At 38.9% G+C, this 13341-nt stretch overlaps 1 protein-coding gene across 8 annotated transcripts in view; it reads left to right on the top strand.

The window, feature by feature from the left end:
• FNDC3B (fibronectin type III domain containing 3B) overlaps positions 1 to 13341 on the top strand; it is a 336800-nt gene that overhangs the window by 193985 nt on the left and 129474 nt on the right. For all 8 annotated transcript variants that reach the window (XM_078069227.1, XM_036075642.2, XM_036075643.2 and 5 more), the window contains 2 exons: positions 3945 to 4188; positions 4979 to 5269. In XM_078069227.1, coding sequence (XP_077925353.1) covers positions 3945 to 4188; positions 4979 to 5269 — 535 coding nt within the window. The remainder of the gene's footprint in view (positions 1 to 3944; positions 4189 to 4978; positions 5270 to 13341) is intronic.

The following is a 13341-nucleotide window of genomic DNA, read 5'->3' as shown; positions in this document are numbered from 1 at the left end:
GCAAGAATACTAGGCACGTAGAAGTTTCTCAGTGAATGTTTATTAAGCAGAATAAATGACGTGGTCAAGAACTAAGCCAGCTCATGTTTGCCATCAGGCTCTGATAGGTGGGGTGTTAATTTGCTAGGGCTACTGTAACAGAGTACCTGAGACTGGACAGCTTAAACAACAGAAATTATTTCCTCACAATTCTGGAGGCTACAAATTTGGTTTCTTCTAAGGCTTCCCTCCTTGGCTGGTAGGTGGCCATCTTCCCTCTTCCCTTGGTGTTCTCACATGGTCTTCCCTCTGCGTGTCTGTCCTAATTTGCTCCTCTTACAGCAGTCAGTCATATTGGATTAGGGCCCAGCCACAGAACCTCATTTTACCTTAACTACCTCTTTAAAGTCCCTGTCTCCAAAGAGTTACATGCTGAGCTACTGGGGAGTTAGAACTTCAATATATGAATTGGTGAAGAGAGGGGGGTGGGTGGCGCGCACAATTCAGCCCATAATGGGTGACTGTCTGAGAAACGAGTACAGTGATCTTTTCCAAGGGTCTGCGCTTCTCTGGAAAAGATATGTGAGTGACTGTTGAGTCACAGAGCTAGAAAAAAAATCTAGATGAAGAACAGTTGTGATTTTTGAAAAAACAATACTATGTTCTGATTTTTTAAGAGCACTTACTAGAAGTTAGTTTGATGTTTCTCATTATATTATTCTTAGATGAGTAAGATGATTAGATGAATCCTGCCTATTTTTTTTCTCACTTTTGAATATCCAGTGCTTAGTTCATACTATGTGTTAGGAAATGTTGAATTGAATGCAGGTGATTTGTCTGCCTCTGGACGTTGTCACAATTTCATTCATCCCAAAAGCAGATGAATCTCAGTGGTCACTTGTGAAGGCACATTTTATTGCCTCAGGATTTTTGGACCTGAACTCTTTCAAATGTCTGAATTCTTCTCTAGTAATATTTCTTTATGAACCTTTTTTATTTTAAGATTTTATTTATTTATTTGAGAGAGAGAGAGAGAGCGAGAGAGAGCACATGAGCAAGGGGGCAGGGAGGGTGGAGGGAGAGGGAGAAGCAGACTCCCTGACAAGTAGAGAGCCCGACACGGGGCTCCATCCCAGGACCCTGAGATCATGACCTGAGCCGAAGGCAGATGCTTAACTGACTTACCCACCCAGGCACCCCTGTGAACCAAATTTTTAAAACAAAGAGTCCTATTACCATGATTTCCTGAGTTACTTATTAGTTTGTGCATTTTTATTGCTCCTTGGACTTCTTATTCTTTGGGGGAACATAGGCATAATTTCCTTAGACATAGATCAAAACTGCATTTGATAACTATATTGAAGTTTGTGTTATGGAAGAACAATGAACAAAATATTCAGCATATTTTTTTATTTTTGTTTCTGATTATTTCAGAATTAATATTTCATTTCTTAAAATATTTTTAATGATGAGGTAGGCCTTGACTGGTAAGGCAGTAGTTTTCTGAAAGAGTCCCATTACTCATGTACATAAATAGATGTCGTACAGAAGTACTGCAGAATAATTTAAGATAATTAAAAATGGGGCTGTCAGACAATTTTCATATTTGTAGGTAATTTGTGGTGTCAAAGAGCTACTTGGTTTTCTGACTGGAAACCTGTTTTTTTGTAAAGGGTAATTTATACATCAGATTTATTAATTTTTCGAATTAGTGGCAATATGCTTACAAAATATAGTGGTAAAAAGCTAATATATTAGTTGTGTATCTCCTATATTTTTGTGTTTTTATCCCCCTAGTAGAATTCTTACCTTTGTTAGTGTGTTTTGTTCACCTTGTTTTTTAAGTGCTTTGTTTTAACAAGTCAGAAATTATGATGAAATGAAAATAATTTCTTCTCGCTATAACTGCTTCTGTTTATAAGCCCAGAGTTCTTCATATTTAGTGAGGGTCCTGTTCTTGTTTTACTGCATTGGCTGGGTCTGTGTGGCTGGTTGACCATTGGAAGTTTTATAATAATGAAGATTGCAAGTTTCAAGAAAACAAATCCTTTGCTTCTGTGGACCTTCCAGTGTCTAGCAGAGGATTGAATCGAAGGTTCCGTGAAAGAGGAACATCTGGAACATACCTTACTTTTTTCTAACTAGCCAGTGGCAGAGTGGGGGAGAGAGAAGACACTATAGATAATGCATGTTTACATCAAGATAGTAAGAAAAATCTGTATGATACAAAAATTGTACGAAGTGCGCTACCAAATGTCCTTTTCTCGCTCTGCATGTTAGATGATACAGAAGATGCTAGCACGTGCATTAGAATTTCCGACGTCATAGTTTAAGCATCATTTCACATCTGCCTTCAATTGACCGGTGTGCCTTCATAAATGACGTTAATGTGATTAGCTTGCCAAAACCCAGAAGAGATTACATTTATTAAAGAATGCATAAAAAGCCACATCTTGAGCTTTCCTAGGGAGTATGACTCAGAATCTTCATTTTAAGGAGTTAGTATTGTTTTTTTAATGAACTGTTAACATAGTGGTTAATTCTGAAACTATTATGTTAATTGGTTCATTAATAAACATAACAATTTTTGTTTTCTTAACATAAAGATGAATGGCTGTTAATTCAAATGAGACCTATCTTGTACACTCACATACAGACTAACATTGATAAACTTGACATTTTGTATCAAATGGTATTTTAAAAAACAAAGCTTATTATAATTTTTTTATTAGAATGTTTTAGATAGGATTAAGTCATTTTATTTTGGCCCATAATCAGCCTCCTGAGGTGTAATGAGAAATCCCATTTCAATATACAAGTTTAATTTTCAGTGTTTTTTGGTGGTGGTGGTGCTTTAAAATTTTTTTTTAAGCAAGCTTCCTACCAGTGTGTGCCTGATTGTCTTAAATACTTCATTAGGCCAGCTGGTCTCTTTGGTGTCTGGGTTTACTTTTAGGCCCTGACCCATGGGCCTCTTCTGCCTTGCCCTGCTCTTGTTCTCCGCACGCCTCAGCTTTCCCTCTTGATTATGGTATCTGTTGTATTATTTCTTATCTTGCATCTTAACAAAAGCCTTTGTTTTGAGAGCAGGTCGCATGGAATTGGCCAGAGAGGCAGTAAACTTGTTGCTGTACTTCCTTAGCTACCTTCCTTGGGGGAATTAGAAAGCATTTGAAGAACGTGTGGATGGAGTGTTGATGGGCTCCCTCTGCCCATAGCAGGTCCCCTGTCCTAGTGTCTCCCTTCATAGCACCCATTACATTGTCAGGACGTCTTGGGAGCAAAGGCGTCCATCTTGATTGGGTATTGTTCGAGTTTTTTATTGGTTGGAATCCCCTCATTTCATTTGCATCCTTGGTCCCAGACTAAATGAACCTTTGGTACGCCTCTGGCCTCTGAAGTTAATGTGCTTTTGTTTCCTAAAGTCCTTGTATTAACGCAACAGTCATGCTAAAGAAGGAATGGGTCGAAAGCCATCAGGCCTATCTGGAAAGCTCTGCCCTGTGAAGCACATTTATGTTACTCAGAAATCTCTTCTTTCTGGAAAACCACTGAACCATTAGTTATATTCAGAGTCATTCCTCAAATCAACTAAATCACACATTAAATCCTCTTGTCTTGGATGAAGTCTTTAGAAGTCTTCTTCCAAGTCTTCTTGGAAAATTTTATGAGACAAATGAGATTTATTATCAAGCTGTTGATCTCTCCAAAAAGTTTTGTGTAATCAGAATCAAATGGTTGATGAAAAGTTTATTTTCATAAATTTTAATTGTTAAACGTTATTATTTCTAAAACTCATTTAAAAACTGGTAGAATTAGAGAACCAGAATTCAACATGCACTAATTTTTTTTTTTTTCCAGGACGAGAGAAAATTAAATTAAGGGAATAATTAAATACTATATATGTTCACAGGATGTTTCTTGATAATACATACGACACTCTTTCTTTCTGCTGTTTCCTTTAGGTGATTGAAGACAATACTGGAGTCCGCCGGGTGGTGGTCACACCCCAGTCTCCTGAGTGTTACCCCCCAAGCTACCCCTCAGCCATGTCTCCAACCCACCACCTACCCCCCTACCTGACTCACCACCCCCATTTTATTCATAACTCACACACGGCTTACTACCCACCTGTTACTGGACCTGGAGATATGCCGCCTCAGTTTTTTCCTCAGCACCATATTCCCCCTACAATATACGGCGAGCAAGGTGAGTATTGCTGGTATTGGGAGCTGTGGAAACTGGTTACAACTCGGAAGTAGCATAGGCTCTTTGAATCTGATTGCATTTGTGTTTTCACGTTCTTTAGTGCAATTTGGTTACCTTGTGAAGATTTGCTTTTTAAAGATCTTCCCTAAGCTATGTGAACAGAAAGAAAAGAAAAGTGGAGCTTTACTGTTGATCAGTTGAAATGTCAGTTATGTTATATAGGGTGACTGTACGTTCCTGGTATGCTTAAAACAGTCCTGGTTTAAATCTCTTGTCCAGAGACATGATTAGGAATGCTACCTTTTCACTCTCAGAAGTGTTCAGTTTGGAATGCTAATTTAGTTGGTCATTCTATGCACATGGGGCCCTTTTTTCTTATAAACATTTAAGGACCCAATCTCTGTGTTATATATTGTCATTTTTATTAATGCCTAAATAGAATTTTTAATTGAGTTAAAATTTTTAATTTAAAATAAATGTTTTCCCCTAAGATCTGAAATTGTTTTGTAGGCTCCCATTCTTTTTTTTTGATCCACTTAAAAATCTGCATACTAGGGGGTGCCTGGGTGGCTCAGTCGGTTAAGCGTCTGCCTTCGGCTCAGGTCACGATCTCAGGGTCCTGGAATCGAGTCCTGCATCGGGCTCCCTGCTCAGCAGGAAGCCTGCTTCTCCCTCTGCCTGCCGCTCTCCCCTGCTTGTGCTCAGAGTCCCTCTGTCTTTGACAAGAAAATAAAATCTAAAAAAAAAAAATGTAGACTGAGCTTGCATTTGTCATAATCCTCCATTTCAGAAATTATACCACTCTATGGAATGTCAAGCTACATTACCCGGGAAGACCAGTACAGCAAGCCTCCACACAAAAAACTGAAAGACCGCCAGATTGACCGCCAGAACCGCCTCAACAGTCCCCCATCTTCTATCTACAAAAGCAACTGCACACCCGTGTACAACGGCTACGGGAAGGGCCACAGTGCTGGAGGAGGCGGAGGCAGTGGAGGAGGCGGCGGGGGCGGGCCAGGGAGTAAGAAAACAGAGCGGCGAGCAAGGAGCAGTCCGAAGTCGAATGATTCAGATTTGCAAGGTAACGTGCAGAGGTGGTTGCTATAACGAGTGAACCATGGAGCTAGACATCCTAAAGGAAGCGTCTTGTACATAACAGTGTTATTTCATGGCAATTGGTCTTTCTACTAGGAATGACTGGTTAGACCCTCTGATCATTTTCTGAGTAAGAGCAGAATATCATATCCTCTTTTTGATTAATAGTTTATGGCAGAAATATCTTTGGGCCACAAGTGCCATGTGACGCTTTACGTAAGCTCGGTCACAAGTATCCCAGCGGGTTTTCACATTAGCCCACTTCCTGTTGTTTCACTCCAAATAGACAGGCAGGGAGGAGATCCGAAGTAAAACAGTCTTTCTAAGAGGTATAGGGCTTGTTTAACTCTGAAAATACTTACACCTCATGAAACCAGATGTAATTACTTGGTTCTGTAGTGAAATTTATCATTGTGGAATAGGAATATATTTTTGCTTAGTTTTAGGCATCAGTTCTTGCTTAATGCCACCTTTGCATTCTGAATAAAGTATTCATTGCCCAAGAATAAGACGGAAGAAATGAGGTCACCGTACATGAGACATCAGCTCCAAAGGGCATGTGTTTTTTTGTAGATGAGTCTTGTGGCTATAGATTGGTTAATTTGGGGGAAGAATGTTATATGTGCTTTAAATCAAGCTTTTAGCCACGATTTAGAAACCACCTATTTTGATGCCACGGGAGTTAAAAACAGGCTTTTGATACAGACGTGTAGAGAAGGCTGAGTTAATTGAAGCAGAGTAAGGTAACATTTTGAAAAGCTAGGTGAGATTACAAATATAAATATATTATAAAGACATGAGCGACTAGAGAAGACAGGATAAGAAGTGATTATAGCACTCAGTAAATACACTCTGTTTTATCAGACCTCATCCAGATAGGAACTGGGACTGTGTGTGCGTGTGTGAGAATGTGTTTGTGAATGACAGGGACGGAAGTTGTTTATGTTTGATTGTGTCGGGAAGACTGGACTCTTTCTGGGGTTGAGGAAACCGAGGTAGAACCAGCCATTGGCATCAACATTTCCCCCCATTTTATTTATGAGTGAATTGTAGCATTAAAAAGAGGAATAGTCAGATGCAGTAAAAAGTGACCAGTAATTTCTCTGAGTAAAATGTATTACAGATTCTTTTAATTTTGTTCTTTATTCTTTTCTGTATTTTTCCAAGTTTTATGCAGTTATCATGCATTATTATCTTATTAAACAAAGCATAAACAAGTATATAGAAGAGACCCAAAGTTTAAGAGGCCTTTAAGTAGTTTTTAAAAGATTTTATTTATTTGAGAGAGAGAGAGAACAAGAGCAGGGGGAGGGGCAGAGGGAGAAGCAGACTCCCCGCTGAGCAGGGAGCCCAGCCGCTTAACTGCTTAACCGACTGAGCCACCCAGGCGCCCCTAAGTAGTTTTTTAGGTATACTGCTATTTTTGCCATATAAAGTAATTTTTAGTCAACTGATAATAGAAACTCAAGTTTAAAATTAGATTACTAGCAATGTTAGACTTTTTAACCATGGACATAAAAGGGAATTCACACAAAAAAATCAGAAATACGTTTTTCTAAGGAGAATTTTAGTTTATAAAAAAAGACAAGAGGAATGTAGCAGTCTTCAGAGAGCTTAATGAGGTTTGAACTACCTTGATTATTTGATTCATTCTCTAATAATTTTTGCCCTGTCTTTCACCAACAAAGATTTCAGACAGATGACATAGATATATATAATAGAGTCAGAATAAATTTGAATTAAGATCTAAGGGGCAAAGAGATGAAGGAAAATAAGATGAATCGGAGTTAAAGTTAATAAATAAAACTAATGTAATTATGGATTAAGTATGGCAAAAATAAGTATCTTCCTTATCTGTGCAGTTATTTTATATCACATGTCTAAATGTGTAAGCTGCTCTATTTTTTAATATACTCACAGCTGTAAGAGAGGATATGGATTTGCACTGAAATCTATACTGAAATGTTTGCTAACATCTATATATTTACAAACATTTTGGCCTCTTATGTAATGAATGAGAGTGTAATTATTTTGAGCACCTTAAGCTCTTTGCTATTGTGTATAAAACGATGATGATGATGATGATAGTAACAGTGAGATCACTTTCATTATGCTCTTACAGGAGTGTGTGTTTTGCAGTGAAAAATTAGAAAAAAATTTATTATCATCTCAGCTTTAGTCTGAACTTGCTCTGTTGCTCCTTTTCTCATTGCATTATTTACCTCCTCAAAACCACTCAGAGTGCAACTCTCCACATGGTTTAGCCACGAAATAAAGAATCAGAGTATTATGTTTTCTGCCTCATTTCAATAAGGATCTGAGGGGTTTGCATGTTGGATTTTAAAACTAAGTATTCATTTTCCCAAAGGAATTAAAAACTTAGGTCCTGACAAAAACCTACACCCAAGTGTTTATAGCAGCAGTATTCATAGTTGCCAAAACTTGGAAGCAGCCTAGATGTTCTCTAGTAAGTAAACAAACTGTGCTTTATGCAGACAATGGAATATTACCCAAATTCTGTTAAAGTATAAAAAGAGATAAAAACCACCTTAAGTGCATATTACTGAATGAAACATGCCAATCTGAAATGACCACATTCCAAGGAGGTAAAAGACCTGTATTCTGAAAACTAAGAAATTGATGAAAGGATTTGAAGAGGACACAAACAAATAGAAAGATACTCCATGCTCATAGATTGGAAGAATTAATATTGTAAAACTGTCCATACTATCCAAAGCAATCTACAGATTCAGTGCAATCCCTATCAAAATACCAATAACATTTTTCACAGAAACTAGAACAGATGATCCTAACATTTGTGTGGAACCACAAAAGACCTCGAATAGCCAGAGCAGTCTTGAGAAAGAACAACAAAGCTGAATGTATCACCATCCCAGATTTCAAGATATACTACAATGCTATAGCAATCAAAACAGTCTGGTACTGGCAGGAAAATAGATACATAGATCAGTAAAACAGAATAGTGCAGAAATAAACCCATAGTTATATGGTCAACTAATCTATGACAAAGAAGGCGAGAATATACAATGAGGAAAAGACAGTCTTTTTTATAAATGGCGTTGGGCAGACTGGATAGCTACATGCAAAAGAATGAAGCTGGACCACTTTCTTACACCCTATACAAAAATAAACTCAAAATGGATTAAATACCTAAATGTGTGACCCGAAATCATAACACTCTTAAAAGCAGACATAGGCAATCATCTGTTGGACATGGACCTTAGTAGCATATTTATGGATATGTCTCCTCAGGCAAGAGAAACAAAAACAAAAATGAACGATTGGGACTACACAAAAATAAAAAGCTTTTGCAAACAAAACAAAATGAAAAGGCAGTTTACTGAATAGGAGAAGACATTTGTAAATGATACATCTGATAAAGGTTAATATCCAAAATATATAAAGAACTTCTACAACTCAACATCAAAAAAAACAATCCAATGAAAAAATGGGCAGAGGACCTGAGTGGACATTTTTCCAAAGAAGACATACAGATGGCCAACAGGCACATGAAAAGATGCTCATCATTACTAATCATCAGGGAAATACAAATCAAAACCATGAGAAGTCACCTCATACCAGTCAGAATGACTAGTATCAAAGGACAAGAAATAACAAGTGTAGGTGAGGATGTAGAGAAAAGGGAGCCCTCATGCACTGTGGGTGGGACTGTAAATTGGTGCAGCCACTGTGGAAAACAGTATGGAGGTTCCTCAAAAAATTAAAAATGGACCATATGATCCAGTGATTTCACTATGGGTTATTTACCCAAAGAAAAACACTAATTCAAAAAGATATGTACCGCTATACTTATTGCAGTATTATTTACGTTAGCCAAGATATGGAAGCAACCCACATATCCATTGATTGACGTGTGGATAGAGAAGAGTGATATATGTACATAAAATGGAATATTATTCAGCCATAAAAAAGAATGAGATCTTGCCACTTGCAACAACATGGATGGACCTAGCGAGGGTATTATGCTGAGTGAAATAAGACAGAGAAAGACAAATACCATATGATTTCACTTGTATGTGGAATCTAAAAAACAAAAAATAGATACAGAGAACAAACTGGTGGTTGCCAGAGGGGAGGTGAGTAGGGGGATGGGCAAGATAGGTGAAGAGGATTAGGAGGTGCAAGCTTCCAGTTGTAAATATTTTAAAAGAAAAAAACCCCAAATGAATCAGATACTGTTTAAAAATAAAATATGAAAGAATAAGCAGATGAATCAGTGTACAAACAGGAATAGAATTGAATAAAATGCAGTAGATCAAATGAAATAAACTAACATTCTGGATTCAGAAACAAAAAACCCAAAATAAATTCCCCCTAAACCTCATTTTCAGATCTACTAAATGAGACTCTCTTCACCTTATCTGGCTTCATGGATGGATGTATGTTTGTTTGTTTTATCAGTCCTCCACTGGGAATGATGTCAGCCAAGATAAAGAACTACTATCCTAAAATTAAGGATGGTTGCAATAGGTGTGGTTCACTAAGTTGTGCACAGTAGGAGACAGGAACTTTTAATTCACCATTTTTACCTCCTAGAACTATTTCTGGCATATAGTAGGTACACAGCAAATATTTGTGGAATGAATTCTGTATTCTTAATTTGTTTTCTAGAACAGGTCTTCCATTTGAACTTATGTAGCTGTTGTACTGTTTCCTCTTCCTAGGAATAATTCTGTACCCCTAAGGATACTGCTCTGCAGCCAGCCCCTCCTTTCATTTACTGTTACCTTCAGGAAAACAGCTTAGGCAGGACAGAGTCCCACGGCAGCCTCAGAGGAATGTCGGCTTCAGGTTTCTTTGTACTACCTGGAGTTCATGGCGTGTTGTAGGCATAGAGTGGTTGGGACTTTGTTAGAAGGCATACTTGGCTTAGAATTGATCTGGCTTTGTCACTTGCTGACTGTTTGCTTTTAGTATTCCCTGAATCTCTGTATCGTTTGTAAAATAGTATTTTAATTCTCTTTATTAAATATTAAAAGTAGCCTAGTTCATTTCTTAACACCTCAGGATAACGCTCACTGTTAACTTGAATATTTTTGCTCTCTCCCTCCTGTCATCTTAGGATCACCTTTCATCCAGGACGTCCCTTCTTTAAACCTGTATCTCTCTACCCTCCTCTGCAGTGACCCTCCTTCTTCCTTCCAGCCCTCCTCCTGCAGCTCCTTCCCTTGTAAGCCAGAAGTGTCTTCCTTCTGCTCAGACCACCTTAACACCTTGACAGCTACACCTCACATTCCCGGACATGTGTGTACTTTGCTAAATGATCACGACACTCAGTCTAATTGCTGTCTGTCACTACACAAAGTGACCAAAAATTTTTTCTTTTGATGAGAACTTTTGAGATTCACTTTCTTAGCAACTTCCAGATTTGCAATACAGTATTCTTTTTTTTTTTTTTTTTTTTAAAGATTTTATTTATTTGAGAGAGAGAGCATGAGAGGGAGGAGGGTCAGAGGGAGAAGCAGACTCCCTACTGAGCAGGGAGCCCGATGCGGGACTCGATCCCGGGACTCCAGGATCATGACCTGAGCCGAAGGCAGTCGCTTAACCAACTGAGCCACTCAGGCGCCCCTGCAATACAGTATTCTTGACTATAGTCACCGTGCTGCACACTACCTCCCTGTGACTTGTTTTATCAACTGGAGGTCTGTACTTCTTGATCCCCTTCATCTATTTCCCCCATCAGCTAATCCCCCTTCCTGTCTGGCAACCACCAGTCTTATCTCTGTATCTGTTTGGTTTTATTTGTTCATTTGTTTGTGTTTTTTTAGATTCCACATGTAAGTAAAATCATACAGTATTTATTTATTTTTCTCTGTCTGATTTATTTCAGTTAGCATAGTACCCTCTAGGGACATCCATGTTGTAGCAAATGGCAAGATTTCCTTCCTTTTTATGGCTGAGTAATATTCCTGTGTGTGTGTGTGTGTGTGTGTGTGTGTGTGTACACATCATATATTTTCAGTGCATCTGTCAGTGAACACTTGGGTTGCTTCCATATCATGGCTACTATAAATAATGGTGCAATGAACACAGGGCTGCATGTATCTTTTCAAATTAGTGTTTTTGTTTTCTTTGGATGAATACTCCATAGTGGAATTGCTGAATCGTATGGAATGGAAGAATTTGTTCTCATCTGCAGAATATTGCCCAATGCATGGGTCTCGAGACTGTTCTGTGGCCAAGACCCAGTTAAAAGTGTCCCATTGTCTTTCATCATGGAGACTACAGAACTTGTGTGTGTCACTGAGTGAGAGGGAAGTTTCATTCCTTCCCTTTTATCCTCAATAAGAACCAAAGCATATGACATTAAGGAAGTTACCCAGCGGTTACAGGTTTGAGACTGAAATCCCGCAATTTTCAATCTGAGTTGTAGTCCCATCATCATATATCCTCAGAAAGGAGAAAAAGGTTACCTACTAGTGCTGTTTTGGAAAGGATTATGTGAATCCAGAGTGAAAAATAACAACTTTGATGAGGATCCAGTCTGATAATAGGAAAAAGACCTAAGCAATCCCTTTAATTATGGGTGTGTGTGTCTGTGTCTGTGTCTGGGATGGGACAGGGAGAGAGAGAGAGAGAGAGTACGTCCAACATGCTAACTCACAGTCTCCACTTTGTGTGTAGAGGTGTGTTGTGTGTATAGTTGGTACTGCTGACCTTTCCCTCATCTGCAGGTTTATCCCAACGGTGAGGATGTTTTTCTCACTCATTACTTGTACATTTTAAAACTTTAGTGGAATTGTAAGGTACAGTAGTATATGTTTTGGATTGTGTGATACACAAGTCATTTCACTAGGCCTCAGTTTTCCTTTAGTAAGATGAACAGGTGAATTAGGGTCATTGATTTTCAAAATCTTATCCATGAGTAGGTCCTCCATTTTCAAACACTCTTGTATAGATCCCAATTAAATACAGATCCTTATTCCCTACACACACACACACACACTCTGAAATCAGATAGAGTTGGTGCTGCTGTGGTTGGAGCGGGGAACCTAAGTACTTGATAGCATCCACAAGACTTTCCCAGAGGTGAGGCCCTCATCCAGACCCCAGCTCCTTGGTCTGAGACCCGCAGCTTCACCAACCACTCTGTAGGGGCTTGTGAGATTCATGTATGCTCATGATCTGCCCCAGCCCTAAACAACAGCCTGTGGAGGGTGGGGCCCAGCAATGTGTGTTTTCCCAGGCTCTCCCGGTGGGGAGTAGGCAAGTAATGCTTGAGAGCCTCTGGCCCTTTGAGTGCCAAGCGATTTTTTTTTTTTAATTTCTTTAATTAACATATAATGTATTATTTGTTTCAGGGGTACAGGTCTGTGATTCATCAGTCTTACACAATTCACAGTGCTTACCATACAACATACCCTCCCCAATGTCTATCACCCAGCCACCCCATCCCTCCCACCACCCTCCTCTCCAGCAACCCTCAGTTTGTTTCCTGAGATTGAGAGTCTCTTTTTTTTTTTTTTTTTTTTTTTTTTTTAAGATTTTTTCTTTATTTATTCATGAGAGACAGAGAGAGAGAGGCAGAGGGAGAAGCAGGCTCCCAAGGAGCAGGGAGCCCGATGCGGGACTCGATCCCAGGACCCTGGGATCATGACCTGAGCCGAAGGCAGACGCTTAACCGTCTGAGCCACCCAGGCGCCCCAAGATTGAGAGTCTCTTATGGTTCATCTCCCTCTCTGGTTTCATCTTGTTTCATTTTTCCCTCCCTTCCCCTATGATCCTCTGTCTTGTTTCTCAAATTCCTCATATCAGTGAGATGATACGATACTTGTCCTTCTCTGAATGACTTATTTCACTTAGCATAATACCCTCTAGTTCCATCCACGTCATTGCAAATGGCAAGATTTCATTCCTTTTGATGGCTGCATAATACTCCATTGTATATATATATACCACATCTTCTTTATCCATTCATCTGTCGATGGACATCTTGGCACTTTCCATAGTTTGGCTATTGTGGACATTGCTGCTATAAACATTAGGGTGCACGTGCCCCGTTGGACCACTGCA

This window comes from Halichoerus grypus, chromosome 1 (assembly GCF_964656455.1).
Source record: "Halichoerus grypus chromosome 1, mHalGry1.hap1.1, whole genome shotgun sequence".
Lineage (NCBI taxonomy): Eukaryota > Metazoa > Chordata > Mammalia > Carnivora > Phocidae > Halichoerus > Halichoerus grypus.
The sequence above is the reverse complement of the archived record's forward strand: the minus strand, read 5'-3'. Positions and strand labels throughout refer to the sequence as shown.